General features: G+C 38.4%; 1 protein-coding gene across 9 annotated transcripts in view; it reads right to left on the minus strand.

The window, feature by feature from the left end:
• Nucleotides 1-26,138, minus strand: part of GOLGB1 (golgin B1) — a 78,998-nt gene that overhangs the window by 11,463 nt on the left and 41,397 nt on the right. For 5 of the 9 annotated variants that reach the window (XR_004973919.1, XR_004973918.1, XM_036348298.1 and 2 more), the window contains 6 exons: nucleotides 23,181-23,254; nucleotides 13,934-19,122; nucleotides 10,417-12,328; nucleotides 2,960-3,138; nucleotides 617-779; nucleotides 290-427 (listed from right to left, as the gene is read on the minus strand). Coding sequence is in view for 7 of the 9 variants with exons in the window: in XM_036348298.1 (XP_036204191.1) it covers nucleotides 290-427; nucleotides 617-779; nucleotides 2,960-3,138; nucleotides 10,417-12,328; nucleotides 13,934-19,122; nucleotides 23,181-23,254 (7,655 nt within the window). In the remaining 2 variants the exon portion in view is untranslated. Of the gene's footprint in view, nucleotides 1-289; nucleotides 428-616; nucleotides 780-2,959; nucleotides 3,139-4,191; nucleotides 4,275-10,416; nucleotides 12,329-13,933; nucleotides 19,123-23,180; nucleotides 23,255-26,138 lie in introns of those variants that run through there. The other 4 variants (XM_036348303.1, XM_036348304.1, XM_036348306.1 and 1 more) reach the window with 3 other exon arrangements.

Raw genomic sequence — 26,138 nt, forward strand, 5'->3', positions numbered from 1 at the left:
TCTATGCCAAAATAGTGTTATCAGTCTCTTCATGTCAATTAGTTGAATTTAACAATATTTTAAAAGTACCTTCTACATAAGGCAGGCACCTTGCTTTTCTATGTACGTCATATTTACCTCAGACCAAACTCCTCCTAACACCTTAGGCAAGTTAATCTGAGAAAGGTAAAACTTCTGTACCCTAGGGTATGCTATAGCTGGAGCCTAGATTTAATCATCATCTACTTACCTTATTGCTTCTAGTCATGGAAATAAGAAACTGAATTCTAGTCTAGCAGGAAAGACTTACCCTGCTGTTCAGTTGCTGAATTCTTAATTCCTTTTGGTGAATTTCCTTTAAGCTGTCATTGAGCTGAGTCCTAAGAAGTTCTGTCTCATAAACTAGGTTTTGTGGCCCTTCCAGGGAAGCTGATGTCTCTGGGGATGCCTGCCAGGATACAAACAGCGATGAAGCTTGTTCACACTTAATTCCTTCCCTCCAGAAACCCTGTCCAACCCATAGGAAGTCATGAAATGGCTTGCCGAATACTGACAGGTAGGCACTTAGCTTGCATGAAGCTGATGCTTCCTGGGTAATGGTTACTTCTGAGTAGCAATCTGCATTGGAATTACTCACCTGCCTTTGGTACTGTACTTTGAGGGTCTCAGTCTGGGAGGCAGATCTCAATTCCCTCATAAGATTTTGCAGATGACTGATCTGCTGATCTTTATCTGAAATAGCCATAAGGTACTGTTCTTTCATTCTCCTCTCATGAGTTTCCCAGGAATTCTTTTCCATCCTAGGAAAACATGAAATAATCACAGCAAAAATATACTTGTGAGAGAAAGATGAATAATTCCGTATGTACCCTGAACTGTCACCATCACCCAGTGGTAAAGAGGTGCCTCTCTCTGACTGACCCCACCCTTACTGCAGTGTCAGTGGAGAAAACAAGTTGAGACCTGGACATCCATCTCTCCCATGACAAGGTAATGAAGTGCTCCTCCCTGTCCCTGCAGAGGCAGTATCAGAAGAGGCCAAGAGCAAAGTGTGGACTTCGGGCACTACCCAGTGGTAACAATGTGCCACTCCCCCAATCCGCTTTCTGCAGTGCCAGGGGAGACCGAGTGAGGAGCCTGGACTTGCGACACTGCCCAGTAACAAAAGTGACCTTCTCCACACCCCATAGTGATATCAACGGAGGCCGTGTGTGGAGCCCGGATTCCTATTCTCACCTAACAGTAACGAGGCAACCCTCCCAACTAATTGTGCTGTCAGTGGGGTACAAGTGGGGAGACGAGACTTCTACCTCTTCCTGGCAATATCAGGGCACCCTTTCTCTCTAGAACTATCAATAGAGGCTGAGTGGGGAGCCCATTGGCCTTCACCCTCCATCTGCCAGTAAAGTGGCAATGTTCCCCTTCCCCTGCTGGTGTGGTATCAGTGGAAGTCCACTGAAGCAGATTTAAATAAGACTCCAAGTCATAATTTCCAAAACTGAACTCATCATAATAAGAAACAAGGATGTCACATTCTAAGAACCAGGGAAATCCCAACTTGATTGACAAAAGAAAACCATCAGATTACAACAGTGAGATGACAGTGTTGGAATTATGTGACAAGGATTGTAAAGCAGTCATTATAGAAATATTTCAACAAGCAATTACTAATACACTGGAAACAAATAAAAATAAAGGAAGCATCAGCAAAGAAATAGAACATATAAAGAAGACATGAACAATAGAAATTGCTGACTCTTGAATAAAGAGAAAAATAATCAATTAATTATATTAATCCAAATTTAAAAGATCTTGTTGAGAAGGATGAAAGGAAAGCTGCAGACTGGGAACAATATTTGCAAACCACATGTCTGACAAAGAAATTATATCTAGAATATATAAATAACTCTCAAAACTCCAGAGTAAAAAATTAACAACTTAAATAGAAAAATAGGCAAAAAACATGAATATACATTTCACCAAAATGGACAAATGGCTGTCAAATAAGCACATAATAAGATGTTCAACATTATTAGCTATTATGCAAATTAAAATAACATTTCATATCTGTTAATATCAAATGCTGACAAGAATGCAGCATTTAATATTGAAGCTGGATCACTCATGTATTGCTGGTAGGAATATAAAATGGTACAGTCATTCTGGAATATAGTTTTGCAGCTTTTTAAAACACTAAAAATTACACTTACCATACAATCTAGCATTTGCACTCCTGGGAAATTATCTCAGAGAAATGAAAACTTATTGTCCACATAAAAATCTATATACAAATGTTCATAGCAGCTTTGTTTACATTAGCTAAATTTTGAAACAACACTCATGTCCTTCAACGGGTAAATGGCTAAAAGCAATACATTCATACCATGGAATACAATTTGTTGGTAAAAGAATAAACTATTGATACACTCAACAAAGTTGATGGAGCCCAAGGGCATTATGATGCATGAAAAAAGCTAATTTCAAAAGTTTACATACTGTATAATTCCACTTATAAAACATTCTGAGAGTGACAAAATTATAGAGATGGAGGACAGATTACTGGTGGCCAGAGATTAGGAATGAGAGGGTGGGAAGCAGAGAGAGGGAAGAGTATAACTATAAACTAGTGGCATACGGGACATATTTGTGTTGATGGGACAGTTGTATATGTGAGTTGTGGTGGTACTTATGTGAATCTACACATATGGTAAAACTACACAGAACTATACACATATAAATACTCAGATGAATGTAAAATTGGTGAAATATGAATAAGGTCTTTGAATCATATCAATGCCAATTTCCTGATGTTGATATTGCATTAGAGTTAAGATGTGACCATTAGAGGAAACTGGGTGGAGGGTACATGAGAACTCTGTGCTATTTTTGCAACTTCCTATATATAGCTATAATTATTTCATAATAAAATGTTTTAAAAAATAAGAAAACTAAAAGGGTATAAAAGCAGAGATTATCATACCTGAGCTGATGCAGCTCATGCTGCCAGGAGAGGTTCTCCTGCCTGAGCTCTTCTTGCATAATCTGAAATGTTTTTGTCTTATCTTGATACTCCTGAAGTTGAGCCTTCACTGGACGTAACTCAGTGATCTCCTGGTTAATCTGTAAGTATTGCTGCTGCAGATTCTTCAGTTCCTTCAGCTTTAACCAAAAGGAAAGTAAAGGGTGATTCATCACATCTCATTCACCCAGCTATAAGTCATCAGCAGGTCCCTACTAAGTCAGTCAGACACCACACAGACTATCAGCACCTAACAGTTCATTGACGTATCACTGCAGCATGAATCCCTAAAATGGTGAAATACATGCGGCCAGGCTTGTGGGAATCACCCCATGAAGCTGCCATCAAGGCTACAGGGCCTGATCATTCCTGCAACTTCTATCCCTCCCCCCCTACCCACTCCCCCGCACCTCCCAAGGTCCTAAATTGACTCGATCTACAACTCTGATGGGGGATAGACATAAGGGACTGATAGCTTCTTTGTGAGTGGTAACTCCCTAGAATAAAAAGTATAAACACAGACTGTTTTTTTTTATTTATCCATGTGCCTGGGTTATGGATGTCAACCTTTACTCTAGCTCATCTGATGACTATGATATGAAGAAGGCAGTGATGCCCATGCCCAGTGGTTAAGGGCACTTAGGCTTTGGAATCAGTTATCCTGTCCACACAGGTTGTGATCCTATACATGTTCCTCACACCCTCTAAGCCTTAATTTCCATCACCTATAAAATGAATATAATTACAGGACCTCTCATAAGATTATGAGAAACAAAAAAATTAATGTGTTACACAGTTAGTGGTGATGATGATGATGATGATACAGTAATGATGGACTTGACTCTAATTAACAGAACTGCCTTTCTACATTCCAGATATATCTTTAAACTCTTTATCCCCAATACTCATTAAAAGCTTGATAGTAAGAAAAAATGTCAGGACATCTGGGCAAAGAGGGAGCCTTGAACACACATCTGTTTCACCCACTTCGGAAAGTCACTAATGCTACAATAAAGGCATTATTTTTTAAAGCATAAAACACAAGAACAGAAAGAACAAGAGAGAGGTCAGCAGCAACAGAATTAATTTTGGAAGCTGAAAAGCAGATGCATAAGTGGTAAATGACTTAACAGATCTGGAAAAGCCATATCTTAAGCTAGCAGTAGGGAAAGCCAAGAGCCAATAGAACTTACTCTGCAGAATCTTCAAAAGGCTCAGGAATTAACAGCACCAGGTACCTCTGGAAAAGATGGCGATGGGAATAAGGAGGAGGTGGCTGAAATAAGGAGGATTAGATGAAAGCTGCTTAAGAAACAATTGTATCCCTAAGTACCCTCCTCAGCTCCACACTTTTGTTACCCTGATAGATAACTAGAGTCTTACTCTCTGGAGAAGGTAAAAGAAGTGTCTCTGGACTATGAAACATCAGACACAGCTGAAGGTAAGGACACTGGTCTAAAGCAAGGTTGATCAAGTGAATATATTCTTTTTTAAAAAAAAAATTAAAATTGATTTTTTAGAGAGAGAGGAAGAGGGAGAGAGAGAAAATCATCAATGCAGGAGTGGAACATCGATCAGCTGCCTCCTGCACACCCCCTACCAGGGATTGAGCCCAAAACCCGGGTATCAGCCTGGACCAGGAATCAAAATGAGGACCTCTCCTTAAATGGGTCATGCTCAATAAACTGAGCCACACTGGCCAGGACGAATGTATTCTTTCTGAATGCATGAAGCCTTTCCCCTACTCAGCTTGGAGAGTGCTGGCATACAGGCCTTTACCTTCCATGCAGAAAATGATAAGCTCTTCTCTAGAAAATATGACTGTCCCAAGAGGAACTAAAGACACCAACATAGGGACTACCCACAAAAAGATTAGCATGACTGCCCTGCAACGAAACTTGGAGTTGGTAAGCCCCTCTCATAAGCTTTTGAGACCCTTCCCTTAAACATAAAGAGTCTTTGCCTGATCCAATTAGTCAGAAACAGCCTTCAACACTGTCCTGCACTAGAGATTGAAAGGTGTAGAGCAGCGGTTCTCAATCTACAGATCATGACCCATTTGGTGGTCGAACGACCCTTTCACAGGGGTCGCCTAAAACCACCGGAAAACACATATATAATTACATATTGTTTTTGTGATTAATCACTATGCTTTAATTATGTTCAATGTGTAACAATGAAATTGGGGGTCACCACAACATGAGGAACTGTATTAAAGGGTCATGGCACTAGGAAGGTTAAGAACCACTGGTATAGAGTATCTACCTAAAACATAGTCATAAACTCAAACAGACAACCAAAATGAGGAGACAAAGAAACAATACCCAAATGAAAGAACTACAGAATTCTCCAGAAGAAGAGGTAAATGCAGCAGAGAAAATGAAATTTATCTGAAACAGAGTTCAGAGTAATGATGGTAAAAATGCTCAACAGTATGAAAAAAGATATAGTAACTATGAAAAAAGAACAGTCTGAGATAAAGAATGACATAACACATAATCCAAACAGACCCATGCCCAGACACATCATAATTAAAATGCCAAAAATTAAAGACAAAGAGAGAATCTTAAAGGCAGTAAGAGAAAAGAAAACTGTTACCTACAAAGGAGTTCCAATAAGGCTGACACCTGATTTCTCATCAGAAACTCTATAGGCCAGAAGGGAATGGCATGAAGTACTCAAGGTAATGGAAAGCAAGAATCTGAAACCAAGATTACTATATTCAGCAAGGCTATCATTCAAAATAGACGGTCAAACAAAGAGCTTCCCAGACAAAAAGCCTAAAGGAGTTCATCACCACCAAGCCAGCATTACAAGGAATGCTGAAGGGATAGCTGTAAGGGATTGCTGAAAAGAAGAAACACAGAGAGAAACCTAGCCATACAGAATTAAAATGGCTATAAATAAGTTCCTCTCAATAATAGTCCTAAATGTAAATGGATTAAATGCTCCAATCAAAAGGCAAAGGGTAACTGAATGGATACAAAAACATGACCCAACTATATGCTGTCTACAAGAGACCCAGCTCAAAACAAAAGAAACACATATGATGAAAGTGAAGGGATAGGAAAAAATTTTGCATGCAAATGGAAAAGGGAAAAAAAAGCTGGAATAGCAATACTCATATCCGACAAAATAGACTTTAAAATGAAGGCCATCATAAGAGACACAAAGGTCACTACATAATCCTAAACGGATCGATCCAACAAGAGGATATAACCCTGGTAAACATATATGCACCCAATATAGGTGCACCTAAATATATTCAAAAATTTCTAGAGAACTTTAATGGAGAGATTGACAACAATACAGTCATAGTAGGGGACATTTTCAATACATATCTTTTCTTAGGGAGCTACAGGATGATTGATTCCATCAAAATAATGGCACAAAATCAAGACAAGAGAGACATGTAATGCAAGAAACAGAAGATCTAATAGAGGAGAAAGGTGAAAGGAGATATTCTAGGATGAAAACTGTGTCCTAGGAGTACAAGGCAACTGGTTCATATAAGAGCAAGTCAGAGACTCTTGGAGAATTTTCTCATCAAGATGAAACTGATAGGAATAAACATCTTGAGAGAAAATGTGAATAAATAGCAGTAACTCTTGGCTTAAATTACACTGATAAGTACAAAGAAAACTAAGTAAGTTAACAAAAACACAGTTATTAACTCTAGGAAAAACATGTCTCAGCTCTAATACCATTTATAATCATAAAAATATAAACTGTGAATGTTGATTTAACCAAACTTAAAATTAAATTACATCAGGAGAATGGAGAAGGAATTGTATATTGAAAGTGTGTGTATTTAAAGTGGAAGTAGAGGTAGTAAAGAGAACTGAAAAGTTGATACCTAATCTAAGGATAAAAAGCCAAGATACATTATAAGCATATTTAGATACTGAGGAAACACAAAATAATTAGCTAATAACAAATTGCCTTGGGAGAAAGAGAAACAGGTTGGGAGTGCTACTGCTGGTTTTTCTGATCAAACTGTAGAATTCAGTGACTTATTAAATATGTGTATATAACTTTTTTAACCCAAAAATTAAAATAAAAATGTTTTTGTTTTATTTTAAAGGGAAAATATATTCTTTATGCAATCCACTCACTCCTGTGATCCAGACACTCTAAATGTTATCCTTGGAATAGACCAGATCATCAGAAAATGTAAAACATTTTTCACAGTAAAACATGTATTTACTGTAGAGAAGTAAAGGATACTTCAAAACTTCATAGTGTTCTTTCTCTGGAAACAGGCATTTTTTACAGGCCTCAATACTTAAAGAATAACTATTCTTATTCTTATCTTGAACAAGTAGTATTTCTTTCTTCCCCTTTCCTAAAATATGAGCATTCCATTCATGCACATGGTTTTTAATATCCTATTTCTGATGACTGCCAGAAAGGTCAGAGCAACTAGTGGCCCATAGTTCTAAGAAAGAGTATGGGACAGTGTGACATCTCCTTGGAGCATTAAACTTATTCCTGGTTTATTCTTTTTCCTTCTACCCTCATTTTCTCTTCCTTCCCAGTTACTGTATTATATTATCTTGAAACACTGTTCATATCTTTATATGCTACCTCAAGTCATTTTTAGAATGAAGTGGGTATAGATAAACAAATATATAGGTACCTCTAGAGATATGCTCTCTACTATTTAGGTAGTAATTGTATAAGTGCTTAGTTTGCTTAGGGAAAAGTCCTAAGGAAGTTTAGACAGATATACAAGTTTTCAGAGTTGTTTAATATGTCCCAGTAGAATCCCGTGGGCTAATTCTTGTCACTTGGACTCTCAGACTTTATTTGGGGAAACTTCCTCTTGACTAAGTAAAGAAGAGAACCAAAGCAGTCGAAGTCCCTTTCAGACCTAAATCATCTCTGGGTTGGTCCTGAGGGGAAGGGAGAATAAGGTAAGCAGAGATGATAAAATGCTGGCCTAGACTGAAAGTTTCAACGGATAGAGGTTGAAATATGGTATCTCCCATATTTATCCACATGCAGCCAAATAATTGAGAAACTAGAAACTTCAATACCCCTGAGACAGAATGAGAACAAGATATGTGGAAAGGAAGAGTTGATGGGACAGATAATATATTCACAAAATATGCAGAAAGGCCTCAGCAAGTCAGTGAACCATGTATGTAGTGGTATCCACTGAGTCACACTGTCATGTGATTTATAACCTGCCTAGGCTTTATGATTCTTTCATGGCAGATGTCTCAGTCTCAAAAGCTCCCATTAACTCCCTTAACATGATAGTTTTACAAAATGAAGAAAACAGTGTTTACAGGAACAACCATAAATATAGGGGATGATCACCAACTGCTTATTATCTATCATAAAATTAATTAACTACCCCTATGCTAAGGACCATGGGATATATAAACAAGTTAAGACGTGACACATATCACTAGGAGGTTGCAATTTAATCAGGGAAATAAATAATAAGTGTGCAGACATTAAACACACATAGACACACAACACACACAATCAAGGCATTATGGGACAAATGAAAAGAAAAGTGTCATGGAAGTAAAAACAGAAGGTAATAAACAATCAAATGATCTGGAAATGTAACCAAAGAGGATTTGAGCTCTAGGGTGACTTTTAAAGAATGGGTAATATTTTCCCCAATAAAGAAAATGGAAAGGACATTTTAGTTGAAAGAATGGTAATATAGCTAAGTAGGAAGTACTAGATATGATTACTGCATAATGAGTAGATCAGTTTGGTTGGAATGAAGAGTATATGTAGGGAAACAGTAAAAGGGAAGACTAAAAGAAAGAAAAGGACAAATTATAGGGTCATAAGTGTCAGACTAAGAGATTTGAATTATAAGCCTCATCTCGAGATAGCACAACTTTTACAGGTTTTTGAGTAGGGCAGTAACAACAAAGTAGTTTCAGAAATATTTAGTCAGCAGTGGTATATACAATATACTCAAGAGGTGACAAATTTGGAGCAGCAATGTTACAACAGTTTAAAGATAAGGTATTAAGGACTTATCCTAACATGTTGATGGTAGAAAGGAAAAAGAAAAATTTAAGTCATATTATGAATAAAGAAATTATAGACCTCGATGACTAAATGAAATAAAATCGTACAGTTATGAGCCTTAGGGAACAAAGGAATACGTATTACTATGAATATAGAAACATGGAAATTTTTTTAAAAGCCAGCTTGGCTTGTAAATATCCAGCAGATAACAATGAGGAACTAGTGCTGAGAGATACAAAGGTTAGTCTCTAGTGTTTATAATAGATAAGAATTGTAAAGCAATTCAATGAATGAAAGAATTAATTCAGAATCTATCCTGACAGCTTCCAGAAAAAAGATTTTGATTTAGAAGATAATTAACACCTGGGTGGTATCAATTATAGCTTTGAGGTATATACTGCCCTGATAAAAAACTTTTTTGCATCTACATTCTGAAAGCAATGATAAAAGATCAAGCTCCTAGGACAAAGTCAGCTGAACTCAAACTATATTAAAAATATAAACAAATATACATAAATTGTGTTGATGTCAAAGCCACTGCTGAAGGGTGGGAGGCTTTGTTCAGAGAACAAAAAGCAAAAAAACTGTCTATAAATACTGGATATTAATGCAATATGAATGAACACGTTGCCTACAAAGAAAAAAAAACTGCGTAAGACTTTACAGTTAAGAGAATGATCTTTTCACTAAAGCTAATCTTAAAAACTAGAACTTTCAGATTCTGTCACGGGTCACTTTTTAAAATGGAAAAATCTAGCCTTTTTAAAGCTTTTACTTCCTATTTGGCCTAAGTACATGGGCTTGACAGAGTTAAGAAACTGTCAAGAAAGTGAAGCTAGTAATGCCACAAAGTAGAATCCCCTGGACAACCTGGCTTGGCTCATACAGTTCCAGTTTTGCCTCTGAATCTTGATGACCTGGAATTTTTCAGAATAAAAGATTAACTACTGGCTCTTACTAACAGCAGCAGAATTTAGAATTAGAAATCCTCCTTACTTGCACTCTGATTGAAAAAGGTTAGGTATGACAGGAAAGTGAGTAAATGGTTCAGTCTGCAAATAAAACTTTACTAGTCATTTATTTATTCTAGACAAATTCTAGAAACATTTACATGTGTGTTGTATGTATAAAAGATATAAAATAGCTCTCCATTTCTTAGACGTTTTATAACCCATCGAGAGTTTTATGCCAAGGAAATTTGTAATTTAAAAAAAATGGTAATGACAGGTTTAAAGTAATTTAAATAATGTTTCTGTTTCTCTCTAAGACCAAACAGAACCTGTGGGATATATATAACACTGCCCCTCAGTGCCCAAATAATATGTAAAATAATTGTGTTTTTTTCTTTAGAAATTTAAATTTAAAGAAAGATTCAAAAACTCTCAAGGATCAGAAAGAGAAAACTACACACTCACTAGTCGGTCTCTGTCATTCTGGAGTGATGACATAGCCTTTTTTAAACTTTGTACTTCAGCTGGGCTGGTTGCAGGCTGGGCTGCAGACCTCTGCTTTCCTTCCTCTGTCTTGCGGAATTTTTCCAATTCATTCAACAGGTGATCTCTTTCATTCTGTAGACTGACTACAGCCTTGGAAAAGGACTGCACTTGGTTGTAAGAAACTTCTAGTTTTGAGGACAAGTGAAGCAGTTGCTCATCTTTGGATTGAAGCTGTTGGTTAAGTTTCTCAAGGTGAGGCAAGCTGTCATCCTCAGTGGAATTCACTGGAAAGGCAGCTTTAGAAACAAGTACATCTCTCTCTCTGCTTAAGTGTCCCTGTTCTTTCATCTGTGCCAATTCCTTCAGACTGGCATCATATTTCCTTTTCAGTTCATCAAGCTCTTCATTGGCATGGTCTCTACTATTTTGTAGGGAACTCATAGACCTTCCAAAAGACTGGATTTGTGCTGTGAGATCTTTATTTTCTTTGGTGACCATGAGTAATTTCTGTTCCATCTCCACCAGATCTCTTGCTAGCTCTGCCACCCTCTCTTCTGCTGTTTCCGTCTCATTCCGCATTATTCCTGCATCATGATGAAGATGCTTTAATTTCTTCTTCATTTTATCTTCAATTTCACCTACTTTCTTGGCAGCTTCCATCTGAACATGAACCAATTCCTCTTCCAGTTCTGTAACTCTATTTTGACAGGAGGAAAGGGTAGTACTTAACCTCTGTACCTCTTCTTCTTTTACTTTTAATTGGACCTGAAATAATCCTAAAGTGCCTTCTTCTTGCAAGGCTGTCAATTCTCTCTTTAGTTGGGATATAGATACTTTCAAGCTCTCAACCTCTTTAGATAAATCTTGTTTCTCCTCCTGTAGGGCAACAGAGGACCTCTGCAGTTCCTCCTTTGCTTCCTCAGACTCCTTCAGTTTTTCTTCTAATTTAGCATACTCATTTTTCAGCTCCTTATTCTGCTGAACTTGAGCGTCAATGAGTTGTTTTTGCTGGTAGTCCTTGCTTGATATCACTTGGTTCAGGTCTTCTCTGTACTGGATCAGTTCTGCATCTAGCTTGGCATTTTCAGAATTAAGATCATCCATATGACTTCTCAAGCATCGCATTTCTTCCTTAAGCTTATTATTCTCAGCAGCAGCCTCTTGGATGAGTTGGTCTTTTTCTAAGATTACAGAGAGATGTCGCTCTTCCAGTTTTTGGTAGTCACATACTATGCGGTCTCGGTCGTCCTGGAGAGAAGACATAGATTTAACGAAGGAATTCAACTGAGCCTTCCGCTGCATGTTTTCCTTCTTGATAGACTTCAGTGTTTCAATCAGCTGATTGGTTTTGACAACAGCTTTCTGGTTTTCTTCTTCTAAGACAATATTCTCCTCTTCCTCCTGGGTCAGCAGCTTTTCCATTTCTTTAATTTCTTTATCATACTGCTGATGCAGTTCAGCAACAGCTTCTTGGATTGCCTGTTCCTTGGCAGAAAGCAGGCTTATAATCTTCTGCTCTTTCATGTTTATTTCTTCGTGCAGCCTACTGGTCAGTTGTCTGGAGGACTGAAGATCAGTCTCTAGCTGTTCATAACTGAACTTATAATTTTGGATATCAGCCTCTTGCTGCTTTACAATCCCTTCCAAATTTTCATTATTTTCTTTACATTTTTCTAAAGAATTATTTAAATCAGTCCACTGGTCTCTGAGAATCTTAAGTTCTGATTCTAATTTAGCTAATTCATTCTGAGAATTGTGATATAGATGCTGCGTCTCTTCCAACTGGGACAGAAGTTCTTTGTTTTCCCCCTGCAGAGTATCCCGCACTTTCTGCTGAAGTTGGATCTCTGTCTGGGCTTTGGACTCCCAAATCTGCCTGTCATGTTCAAGTCTAGAAAAAGAAGAGAAAAGGTCATAAATTAAAGATTTAAGGGAAGAACTACTTGATGCCTAAAAAACACATATGACAACATATACTCAAATCTACAAATGAGTATTCATAATTGAAGGTGTTCATCATTTTAATGAAAAGATATTAGTTCTACCAAATACTCTGTATTACTGTATTAAAGGTATATTGCACTGCATGATTCAGGTATTTAAATTATAATCTCTAGCCTGGCCAGCAAGATTCAATGGTTGAGCATTAACCTATGAAGCAGGAGGTCAAAGTTTGATTCCCAGTCTGGGCACATGCCCAGGTTGTGGGCTCAATCCCCAGTGGTGGAGCATGCAGGAGGCAGCCAATCAATGATTCTCTCTCATCGTTGATGTTTCTCTCTCTCCCTTTCCCTTCCTCTCTGAAATCAATACAAATATATTTTAAAAACACACATTTAAATTATAAATTCCAAAGTATGTTGCTTATTTAGTGACATGGTTTTAGACACTTTAGAAAAGTAATACTTTCTACTATTTTGCTTTACTTTGCTCTAGAAAAGCTAATGGCTGGCCCCTTAAAAAATACTCTTGCCCTAACTGGTTTGGCTCAGTGGACAGAGAGTCAGCCTGCGGACTCAAGGGTCCCAGGTTCGATTCCGGTCAAGGGCATGTACCTTGGTTGCGGGCACATCCCCAATAGGGGTTGTGCAGGAGGCAGCTGATCGATGTTTCTCTCTCATCGATGTTTCTAACTCTCTATCCCTCTCCCTTCCTCTCTGTAAACAAATCAATAAAATATATATTTTTTTAAAAATACTCTTTGTGTGAGAGACAATTAGCAGAAGGATACTATTAAAAGTGGAAGAGTATGAAGCGTGGCGGATATTGTTAGTTCTTGAGTTTGAAAAGTGATATAAAATTAGAGTCTGGCCGAAACTGGTTTGGCTCAGTGGATAGAGCGTCGGCCTGCGGACTGAAAGGTCCCGGGTTCGATTCCGGGCAAGGGCATGTACCTGTGTTGCGGGCACATCCCCAGTAGGAGATCTGCAGGAGGCAGCTGATCGATGTTTCTCTCTCATCGATGTTTCTAACTCTCTCTCTCTCTCCCTTCCTCTCTGTAAAAAATCAATAAAATATATTTTTTAAAAAAATTAGAGTTTGAAGAAAACGACTGTAACACACATATGTGGTATGAACTGATGTGGAATATGAGGAAGAGAAAAGAGAGTATCATATGATTGGGAAGCTAAGGCAATGATTTGGGAGTACCGTGGTATAAATCTTGAGTAGTGGAAATGAAGGATATGAACGAAAGGGAGAAATATAGGAGATCTCTCAACAGAAAGATGGGAAGAGAAGCAGACAGACATGAATTTTTCATGTTAATACAGCTGTAGCACAAAGGCATTTTTAGAAGGGAGGGAGGAAGGGAGGGAGGGAGGGAGGGAGAGAGAGAGAGAGAGAGAGAGAGAGAGAGAGAGAGAGAGAGAGAAAGGGGGGAGAGATAAGAGAGAATACATCTGTTCTGGTGGAATTTAAGCCAAAGTCAACCCCATATTAAATAGACTTTTTTAGCCTTTAATTACCTTTGGAAGACAAAAAAAAATTAATTTACCTGGAAATGTTGATCTTCAATTCCTCCATATGGATGGACATCTGCCTAAGTTGATCCTTTAGAACACTGCAATTCTCCTCTTTGAGTCTAATTTCTTCTTCTTTAGTTTGAATAGCATCACTGAACTTCATCTCCCACTTCTTAGCTTCATCTATTACCCTGTCACGATCATCCTGGAGGGAAGACATGCTCTTAGTGAAAGCTGCAAGCTGGGCCACAGTACTATCCAAGTTTTCCTGAAGTTGTTTTACTTCCTTGTCTTTCTTGTTCAAAGTAATCTGAATCTCTCCAAATGTCTCTTCCAAGTGGCCTTTTTCTCTACTCAAAGCATCCAGTTTCTCTTGCATATTCTTCTTCTCTTTCAGATGTTTCTCTTCTACCTGTTCCAGTCTTCTCTCAAGATCTTCATCCTTTTGTTTCATTTGGCTTTTAATTGATTCTTTGTTTGATTGAAGTTCCTTTTTCAACTTGAGATTGTCTGCTAGGACCCTTGCCGCTTCACTTTGAGTGTCATCTAGCAGTACTCTGAAGCTAGCTAATTCTGTTTCTGCCTTCTTGCGGTGTTCCTTGGATTGAGCCAAATTTTCTTTGGTTATTTCCAAATCTTTTTGGGACTCAGTTTGAACAAATTCTAGGGCCTTAACGGTTCGCTCCAGAGCACTAATTTTCTCCTGGTACCTGATGCAATCCTTCTGTAGCTGCTTTACTTCTTGTTGTTTTTCTTTTAACAGTTCCTGAAGTTCCTTTGCATGGCTTTTATTACTAGGTCCTTTCTGAGCACCTTGTATTTTCTCCAAATATTCTTTTCGGATTTCTGATTCCACCTGAGTTTTCTCCTTGACTAACTGCTGCTTTTCTTCTTCCAACTCACTCATACACTTTTTAAGGTTCTGCATTTCAGATTCTAGTTGCTCATTTTTCATTTGGGCATCTGTAACATCCTGATAATAATTCCCGATGCTTCCATTAAGTTCTGCTAATTGATTCATAAGCCTCTCTTCCAAATCATCTTTCTCTTCTTCTGCTATCTCTTTGAGCTTGGTAACTCTGGCAAGTTCTTCTTGAATTTGCTGATTTAAAAGATTTATTTTGGTTACTTCTTCCTGAAGCACTTTTAGTTCACCATCCTTTGCTGATATCTGACTCAGTAAAGCATTTCTCTCATTTTCTAAAGTCTGGTTAAATTCCTTTTCTTTTTGTTCCTCCTCCTCCAATTCAGCAATTCTTTCTTTGAGCTGATCAATCTGCTGTAGGTAGTTATTAATTTCATCATGTGAGCTGACATTCTCACTTGTACCAAGATTGGCACTGGTGTCTGGTAGAATAGATTCTGAATATTCAGGCCTTGTACTCCTACTTGAAGAGTTTTCCTCATTAGCCTCACTTGGGAGAGACTGGCTTGCAGTCTCTTCAATGATATGCATCTGGTTAACAGATGTCTCAGGGGCCTCTAGACTAACTTGTTTGGATACATTATCTTCTATCTTGTGCTTTAAATCTTGAATCTCTTCATTCAGAGAGTCTTTCTCAGTCATTAAAGCCTCAAACTCCTTAGAAAGGGTTTTATAGTCTGTTTTGACCCTTTCTAGCTCCTCCTTCATGTTGGAATTGGAAGAAAGAAGTTCTTCCATACAATCTTTAGATGTACCTCCTGCAGGGTGTGCCTCTGCTCGAAGCCGGTCATTCTCTTCTTCCAACTCTAGGATCTTTTGCTGTTTAGATTTAGCAAACTTCCTCATCTTTTCTTTCATTTCTTCCATTTCCTGTTGAGCTTCCTGCAATTGCTTTTCCAGCTCTTTCTTGTTTGTTTCTGTGCTTCGTAGCCTACCATATAGTTCTTGTTTCTCTAGCCTCACAGTTTCCAACACATGCTGAATCCTTTCTGCCTCATTACTAACATTCTCATAGGACTGCAGAAGAATTTCATATTCTTTTTGTAACTCTTTGTGTTTCTCTTGCCACTCGGCACTTTCTGCCATCTTAGAACATTTCAAAGATTCAATTTCCTTCATTAGGTTTTCTTTGTCTTCAGTAAGACCCTCCAAAGCTAATTTTAGACTTTCACAAGAACCATTGAGACTTTGATTTTCCATTAAAGATCTGTCCATTTCAGTAATAAGTTTGTCTCTTTCTTCCTGAAGAAGAGCTAAGTTTCCTAAGAATGTATCTTTTTCTTGGTTTTGAGCAGAAACTTGGTTTTCCAAATCTGCCAGAGACTTAGTGAGATGTTCAATGGTATCTTTGGCCAAAGACAACTCCTCTTGGAGACCTTTGTTTTCTTTTAGTGCTTCTTTTCGGGAAATGAGGGCAGCTTGCAGTTTCCTATGTATTTGTTTTGCTTTACTTTCTTCTCCAGTCTCTTCTGGTTTTTGCTTCATTTCACAAAGTTCCACCTGTAACTGCTTTATCTTTTCATCATGTTCTTTGGCTTGCATTTCCAGCTGTGTATGCAGAGCCTTAATTAAATCCTCTTGTTCTATTATCTCTGTCTGTACTTTAGTTAGAGCTGCTTCTTTTTCATTAAGCTGTCCAGAAAGGTACCTAACTTCTTCTTCCTTTTTGCCTATGAGTTCTTGCAATTCATCTAGTTGAGGCTGTAATTCTCTTAAACGTTCTAATCCAGCAATCTCTAGTTGACTGCTTTCTAATTTCTGCTTCAGGCTTTCAGTGTGGGCTTCAGCTTCATGGGATGCTGTTTTCAGATTTTGGATTTCAAAACTCTGTTTATTTATCTGCTCCTGTAATTGAAATACCTCTTCTGATTTTTTCGTAAGTTCACTTGTTGTAGAACTAACCCTCAATTCTAACTCTTCTTTCTCAGCCTCTATTTCTTTGAGCTGGGTCTTAATCTGGGCAACAGAAGTATTGTCCTGCAGAGCATTTGCATCTCCGGGATGAGAAGGCCAATCTGGGCACAATTCAGATTCTAAAATAGGTTCAGCAGGTTGCTGCTCAATGGCTTTGAATAAATGTTTTTCTAAACCTTGAGCAGGAGAACCTGGTTCCTGCTGGTCAGTGCCTGGGAGTTTTTTGTCTACAGATTCCCTTATTTGAATCTGGAGTTGCTTTAGCTGGTCTCCAATGTTCTCATTTTCTCTGCTTTGCTCATTAAACTGTTCTTGCAAGCGATTATAGTCATCTTTCTGTTGCTTTAGCTCCTCCCTAAGATGTCTTTCTTTCTCCTGTGCCTTTTTAAGAATCACCTTGCGAGAGGTTAACACTTCCTGTAGCTTCTTCTGAAGTTGTTCCTTTTCTTTTTCAAGGTCCAGTATCTTTTCTTCCAGTTCTGGTTTCCAGTGTTCACCACCACCTGCACCAGGTGGACTGCTCACAACTGTTTCTTTTACAGGTTCTGCTGAGCCTCCATCACCTGCATCCTTGTTACCTGTGGTTAACTTTTGAATAATTGCTTGGTTTTCAATGATTTCTGCTTGGAGCAAATCTATTTGGTTTACCTTATCTTGGAAGTTCTGATTCATCTGTTTGATGAGAGCCTGTAACTCTTCTTCAACTGCTGCCTTTTCTTCCAAATCCTTCCTTAAATGCTCTAGTTCTAATTCTTTCTCAGATATTGTCTGTTTTAAAGAAATTTCTATTTCGTGGCACTTAGAAGTTACACATTTTTCTGAGTCTTCTTTATTTTCTTTATCTTTCTCCATTTCTCTCCTCTCATTCTCACTGAATGGGACTTCTTTTCTAGATTCATCTTTCACTTTGGCCAATTCCTCTTCTAATCTACTGACTCTTTGTAGAAGTTCCTTTCTGTTAATAAGAGCTGCCTGGAGCTTTCTCTTTCTCTGCTCACTTTCTTTCTTTACAAAGTCTAATTCATGCTGAAGTTCTTCTTTACTTATTAGTCCTGCTGGACTAAACTCATCAAAAGTCTGCTTAAGACCAGAAACAACTTCTTTATCTTCTACTTGCTCTTTTTTTGACTCTTCAGCTCTGGATAATAAATTCAGCTGTTCTTTAAGAGTCTTAATTTCAACCCCAAGAGAAAACTTCTCTTCATTAAGCTGAACCATTTTCTCAGTCATACTAAAGCTTATTTCTGTCACTTGCTGGTCCTTCTCTTCAATGGTTTGTCGAAGGGTTTCCACATCTCTCTTTTTCTCCAGTAAGAGTTGATCCATTTTTGCTATTTCAAGTTCCTTCTGTGAAAGAGCTTGTGAAAGTTCTTCCATCTTATCTGTGATATCCCTCAGACGTTCTGCCCCCTCAAGCACCTCACATTCCTTCTTCTGTAGCTGGCTTTGTAGGTTTTTTATCAATGTACTCTGCTCAGAAAGCTGAAGTTGTACACCATCCAGTTCATTCTGTAAAACTTCAATTTTCACATCTTTAGATTTGGCTTCTATGCTGAGACTGTGGATCTGTTCAGTAAGCAAGTTGTGATGAGTTAGACTTTCATAGTCAAGTCTTCTTTGCCTTTCTGCTTCTGCAAGGCTCACTTCCAGTTGTTTTACCTGAGCCCTCAGCTCTGTTACTACACTCAGTTCTTTCACCTGAGAGAGAAGCTGGTCTCTTTCTTCAGACAAAGCAGTCAATGCACTGTTGGAGTCTTCAGCATTTTTCTTAAACTCCTCAACCAACTGAGTTAAATTGCTTATTTCCTTAGCTTTCTCATCTAAATTTTTCCCATATGTTTCTTCTGCTTTATGGAAGCTAATCTTGAGCTCCAAAATTTGACTTTTCAGTGTTTCCAATTCATCCTGGTGACACTGACAAATGCCTGGTACAGCACAAGGGGGATTATCAGCATCATACTGTTTTGTTGATTTCAATTCAATTCCAGTGTCATTTAAAGATATTTTCTCAGATATTCTATTTTGATGTTCAGAGCTCATCTCTTTTTTTTCAATTGCTGGAAGACTGCTCTCTTCATTTGATATTGGAAGAAAATGTTGCCCTGTATCTTCAAGTAATATTTTCATTGCAACTGAAGGTTTTCCTTCACTTTCCATCTGTTTCAATTCTTTCTGGTCAAGGACCTCAGGGTCCCCCTCAGCCCTTTTGCCCTGGAGCTGCAACTTAAGAAATGCAATCTCCTCTTGAGCTTCTTTCATTTCCAACAGTAAAACTGACAGTTCTTTATGTTTCTGAAAAAATGTGTTCTCTTGGACATCTTGTCCACTTTCTTCAGCAGAAGAGTTGCTCTTGTTGAGCGTGGTAATATCAACCATGCTGACCTGTTTTTAAAATACAAAAAAAGAAAAAACTTCAATCAAATGGCTTATAAGAAATAGTTTAATTAATAAATGGCATTTTGTGCGTTTTCCAAAACCTGAAACCTTTTAGTCCAAACCTTCTTCCTATCATTAAACTGCTAAATACTCTTAAAATCAGTATTTATTTTCCAAGTTGGACCTCTAAGGCACCCTCTCATTTTTGCACTGAGGTGAAGCAATATTCATAAGGCCTAAGAAAAGCTGTAACTTATTTTCTAGATATTGCTTACTTGGGAAACTTTATTTGTTCAAATTAAAATACCTACTTGTTTCCCCCAAGAAATGCTTAAAACTTAAAAAGGAAACAGGAACTATATAAAATTTTTGTTTCATACTATACCAAGGAGGAAGTTATAAAATTCCTTTTTCTAAACTTGAAATGAGCAATTAATAGACAGGTGTATTTTTAACCAAGTACAGTAAGTCCTCATGATATTGATAGATTTTTAGAACTGTGGCAAAACTATGTATAATGAAACCAATTTTACCATAGATTAATTGATATAAAAAAGAGTTAAGTTCCTGCAGCATCTTATCAACATTATAATGAAACAACTTTGAATGAAATGACATTATTTGAGTGAGGGCTTGCTATAGATTGAAATAAATGATCAGGATCAAATAATCAGTCTTGCTGGAACTTATGTAAGAAATTACGGACTTCTTTGGCAAAATGGGAATCATTATTATTATAAAGACTAGAGACCCAGTGCACGGATTCGTGCACTGGTGGAGTCCCTCAGCCTGGCCTGTGGGAATCAGGCCGAAACTGGCTCTCTAACATCCCCTGAGGGGTCCCGGATTGCAAGAGGGTGGTTCTTGGGTGGCACACCCTGGAATCGGGCTCCCTCCTCTCTGGCTCTGGTTGCGTCACCGGAGAACCGTAGCTGTCAAGTCACCGCAGCCTGGCAGCTCCTGCATTGAGCATCTGCCTCCTGGTGGTCAGTGTGCATCATAGCTATCAGTCAAAGCGTCTGCCCCCTGCTGGTCATTGCACATCATAGCTATCAGCTGGTTGGCCGGTTGCTTAGGCTTTTATATAGAGAGATCATTGTGTTAAACTGCTCAATCCATATAAGTTACTTCTATAATTGTTTTTTTAGGAAAACAAAATCAGTGAAATCTCATAGTAAATTTAATTAGTATTTTTATTAAGTGAGTTTGGGGACAGTATCCTATAAAATAAAAGCCTAATATGCTAAGTGTCTGGTCATCTGTTCAACCAATCAAAGCGTAATACGTTAATGATATGCTAAGGCTGCTCAACTGCTCACTATGACGTGCACTGACCACCAGGGTGCAGATAACCAGTCACTATGCTGTGCACTGACCACCAGGGGGCAGAAAGTCAACCGGTTGACCAGTCGCTATGACATGCACTAACCACCAGGGGGCAGATGCTCTGACTGTTAGGTTAGCTTGCTGCTGGGGTCAGGCCAATCAGGACTGAGCAAGATGGGCCAGACACATCCTGGAGCCCTCCCGCGGTCCCTCAACAGCTGGCCAACCTTCCGTGTTCCTCCCCAGCCCTGACTGTACACCAGTGGGGTCCCTTGGCCTGGCCTGCACCCTCTCGCAATCTGGGACCCCTCAAGGGATGTCAGAGAACCAGTTTCGGCCAGACAGCAGAACAACCAGTTGCTATGAAGTGCATTGACCACCAGGGGGCAGACGCGCAATGCAGGAGCTGCCCCCTGGTGTCAGTGCGCTCCCACAGGGGGAGCACCACAGCCAGAAGTCAGGCTCACAGCTGGTGAGCACAGCAGCAGTGGTGGGAGCCTCTCTCGCCTCCGCGGCAGTGCTAAGAATGTCCAACTGCCGGCTTAGGCCAACTCCCTGCAGGGAGCCAGCCTAAGTCATCAGTCTGACATCTCCCAAGGGCTCCCAGACTGCAAGAGGGCACAGGCCGGGCTGAGGGATACCCCCTGAGTGAACAAATTTTGTGCACCAGACCTATATGTATAATAAAATCTCCACCTTTGTCAATAATACCTTTTCCTACCAGAAAAAAAAATCCAATTTGATAGAAAATTGTCAAATAATGAAGTAGTCAAGAGTACAAGCTCTGCAGCCTGACTGTCCAAGTTCATATCTTAGTTCTGCCACCTACTAGCAAAAACTGGCACATAGTAAGTATTCAGTGAATATTAGCTTAGTATCATTCTCAGCCACTAAGAAAAAAATTCATTATTTTAGAATTATTATTCTGATAAAAGTTATCTCATCAGTTTTCATAAGCATTATTTTTAATCATTTAAAACTCTTCACTTTCTGTATTATTCACAGTCATATTTCTAGAAACAGTATTTGGGACAGGAAAAATGTTTCTTTATAATTTCTTCATGTCACATTCCTATTTTTCCATCCATATATACATTAAAAATCTGATATGGTTAAGGAATCACACCTGCCAGAGACTTTAATAAAACGAACTCCTTTTTTGTTCTCTCTCTTACCCGAAGTATTCTTATTTCCTCTTTTTGAACTATCTGTCATGCTATTTGCTCCTTCCTACATCTACAGTTTAATTAACTTTTTGGCTCCAGTAAAAAATCAATGTCATCCCATAAGGAGAGGGCATATAACCAGAGAATTTAACTGTTTCTAGCCACTCTCACTTTTTCTCCTAATACAAGCTTGCCTCTTTCAGCTGAGTTTACACTATCCTACTCACCTTCTCTTATCCCACGGAATGATCTTATTCACCCTTTCTTTGCAATTTCTGAGTGCCTTTTTATCTTTCTTTTTCATTGTTCCCTATTTGTTCTCCCTTCTGGTTGTTTTGTTTTTCTTTCTTTTCTTCTTAACAGATTCCCATCTTTCTTATTTGTTCCTTTTTGAGCTAAATTATCTTGTTCTCACTAGCCACTACTAAGCATCTTAAAACATTATGCATCCCCTGGCCAAACAAAATTTATTTTTACTCTGTCAGTATTCATATAATGCTACTATTTTCAAAATTTAATTCCTTTTGACAATTTTGTGAACAGAGCACCAATGGCCCCATGAAAAGGCATCAATATAATTGTGGTGGTTAATTTTATTGCCATCTTGGCTAGGTCACACTTGGTCAAATATTACTCTAGATGTTTCTGTGAAGGTATTTTTGGGTGAGATTAACATTTAAATCAGTAGACTTTGAATAAAGCATATTATTCTCTATAATGTGGGTGGGTCTTACCCACCCACTCAAAAAAAAAAAAAAAAAAAGGATGTTGTCCTCCAAAGAGGAAATTCTGTCAGCAGATTGCCTTTGGATTTGAACTTCAACTCTTCTCTGGGTCTCCAGCCTGCTGGCCTAACCTGTATATTCTGAATCTGCCAGCCTCCACAATTGCGTGAGTTAATTCCTTAAAATATCTCCCCCCCCCCCCCATACATACACACACACACACACACACACACACACACACACACTTCCTATTCTATTTCTCTGGAGAACTTTAATACAATAAGCAAGCAGACACTTCTGTTAAGAAGTTACATTATTTCTCAAGGCCATTTATGACTCTATCATTGACTTATTGATTGGAAAAACATAGCTAATAAAACAGCGGCTAACAGTAATCTTATATCAACAGAATATTAAGGAATCACAAATTTATTATAGTAATTTTCAGATTATAAAAAGCAACATCATCCAAAAATACCTTTTTAATATAATCTTAAGTGAAACTGTGCCAACTGATTGGGGGAGGGGGGGTAAACTAGAGTGTTTATCTGAGCACTTTACTGAGAAACTATTTGAGATGGGCAAAGAAGTTGAGATAAATGAAAACCCATTATGAGAAATGGGTTATCAAACCTGTTTTTATTTGTTCAGGACAAATTAAAGAATCCAAATATTCAGAAATAAATGAGAGTATATGGGAAATAATAACCACTGAATTTCTTAAACAGATCTAACTTTCTAGGTAATGTAATTGTCAACATTAGAAAATTGCAGAAATGTTTAGGTTTGAAACTAAATCCTCGTGATCTAGTTCACATTCTGGTTATTTTAAGAATGCATCACTTACCTCCTTGACTTCTTTATCTGCCTCTCCCGTTCTATTCTGAGCCTCCAGGAGAGTAATCTGAGAAGATAGTTTTTCTGAAAGTCACAAAATAAATATCCTTAGCAGATATAGGTAAAGTGTTTAAAAACCCAGAGGCATGATTTTATGTGTGAGGCTTTTTGAGATGCATGAAATAATCAAGAGTAAAGAAACAGATAAAAGCAGTTTGGGAGAGAAGGCTAATTAAAAAGAAATGGCAAGAAAAGAGCAGGTATAAGATAGAAATTGCAAGAAAATAGCAGGTATTATCACCTACTACTAGGTGATAATAATAACCTGAGTGAAATATAATAAACTAGAGGCCCAATGCACAAAATTTGTGCAAGGGCCTCGGTCCCCACCGCCATGGTGGCTTGCCTCTGCCTCGGCCCCCGCGGCGCCACGGCTTAGTCCCGAAGGTCTTCCAGCCTAATTAGCATATTATGCTTTTATTATTATAGAAAGTGGAGGCTTTAAAGTAAAAGGACATCCGAGCATGTGACAAGAAGCAGTGAATATTTCTGTAAAAATAAGTTGAGACTTCTAGGGCAATAAATTTGCCTTAATTTATCCATAACCCTACTGTCTTCAAAAACATCTTGTATTAATATAGCACTTATAATGTCCTCAATGTTCTTTTACATATGTTCATAAAGATATCAAATTTTAGCACTAGAAGGGAGCTGTCCAAATCTCCTCAATGACCATATGAGGAAACGAAGAAATGTCATGACCTATATACAGCTGGTTCATAGAGAGCTGAAATCAGAATCCAGTCTTCTGAGTTCTATCCCATGTTGTATAATAATGCAACTAGAGAGCTGGTGCACAAATTCATGCACAGGTGGGGTCCCTTGGCCTGGCCAGCAATCGGGGCTGATTGGGGCCGCCTCGCTCAGTCCCGATCAGGGCCAATTGGGGTCGGCCAGCTAGGGGGAGGGACCGCGGTAGGTTAGCCAGCCGCAGGAGGTTGGCTGTGGGCGCGCAATGACCACCAGGGGCAGCTCCTGCATTGAGCACCTGCCCCCTGGTGGTCAGTGAGCATCATAGCTACCAGCCAGTTGTCCAGTGATAATGGTCACTTAGGCTTTTATATATATATATATATATATATATATATATATATATATATATATATAGATAGATAGATATAGATATAGATTTATCACTCTCTGAAATGATCGTATTTAGATACATTTTTATGGCCTATCTTCCCTTCTAATATGTTCAGAGCATCCCTAGCAACTAGATTAGTGCCTGGCACATAAAAATTTGCTGAATGAGTGAACATTCATGAAACAAATTTAAGTCATACAATATGTTCAGACACTTCACAAGATTATTTGAGGAAGGGGCACTGTGGTAAAAGAGTGCAAAGGGTGAGGTGAGCAGAACATGATGCATAAAGCAAAGGTAACCTATGAGACCAGATGGAAAAACTAATACAAAAAATCCTTTTTTTCTTTTTTGTATTAGTGATCTCTGCAGGAAAGAGCAAGGAGAATAGAACGTATGTAATACCTCTAAACCATAATGAGCTGCATGACAATGATAGGTATTGTTTGCAAAACTGCAAAATAATCATCATGGATAGGTCTCAAAAAAGTGCTCTGAGTGGGTTGAACAATGTTTTGAATTTTTGGTGGGAACAATGGTTGGAATCCTATATAATAAAACCCTAATACGCAAATTGACCAAACAGCAGAACGAACGGTTGCCATGATGTACACTGACCACCAGGGGGCAGACGCTCAACACAGAAACTGCCCCCTGGTGGTCAGTGCACTCCCACAGGGGGAGTATCACTCAGTCAGAGTTGGGCTCACGGCTGGCAAGCACAGCGGTGGTGGCGGGAACCTCTCCCACCTCCGTGGCAGTGCTAAGGCCCCCTCAGGGGATGTCCGACTGCTGGCTTAGGCCACTCCCTGCAGGCAGGTGGCAGGCAGACATCCCCTGAGGGGTCCTGGACTGCAAGAGGGTGCAGGCCAGGCTGAGGGACCCACCCCCCCAGTGCACAAATGTCATGTACCGGGCCTCCAGTAGCCTAATAAAGTAACCCCCAGTTTAGAGCTAAGTGTAACTATAGCATGATTAGGGTGGAAATACTGGTTTTAGCATTTAAGAAATGAAACAAACTTTACTTGGTATTCATTTTCACTCAAGACATAGCATATTAGTTAATCAGTATAAAACAGATCAGTAAAGCATTAACTACATGCTACTAAAATCATAAGGTCCTTGTGAAGTGGGTGATAAATGGGAGAAGGTATGTCTTCATCCTTACTAAACTATTCACACACATTCCTACAGAATAAAATGCTAAATTTAGTTCAAACCAACAAAACTTTATTTGGCAGCTACTATTTGACAGATACTATTCTAGTTGTTGATAAAAGGTAAAGCAAAGAACAACGAAAATGGCCCATCCTGAAACAGCTTACCTTTATCTTTGAAGAGCAAACAGTATAAAATATAACAAATTATTTTAATATAATGTTAAAGGAATGCAAGGATGTTACAAAAACACAAAAATGCATTTAACCCAACTTTGGGATATCAAAGTCAACTTCCTGAAAAAGATAACACTCTAGCTGAGGCCTTAAAGATAAGTATAGGGTTCTCAGTTGAGTATAGCATGAATAACACCCAAAATCGTTTCTACCTTTGAACCTTTATTTATACTGATCTCTATTACCTCATCTCACAAATTTATTACCAGGCATTTCTGTTCTTTTTTCATTTTTCCTATTTAAAAATTCATCGTCTTATTCAAGTCCTATTTAGGCCATTTTTCCTTTAACAGTCCTTGAGTACTCCAAAATGAATATAATACAGACATCCTACAGCATTTATAACCCATGATGCAAAAAGTTATAGTAAACATTGGTATTGTGTTTAAATTGTTTAAATTATGTTAATCCTGTCTTCAATAATCACCCT

Source organism: Myotis myotis, unplaced genomic scaffold (genome assembly GCF_014108235.1).
Source record: "Myotis myotis isolate mMyoMyo1 unplaced genomic scaffold, mMyoMyo1.p scaffold_m19_p_2, whole genome shotgun sequence".
In the NCBI taxonomy this organism is placed as follows: domain Eukaryota; kingdom Metazoa; phylum Chordata; class Mammalia; order Chiroptera; family Vespertilionidae; genus Myotis; species Myotis myotis.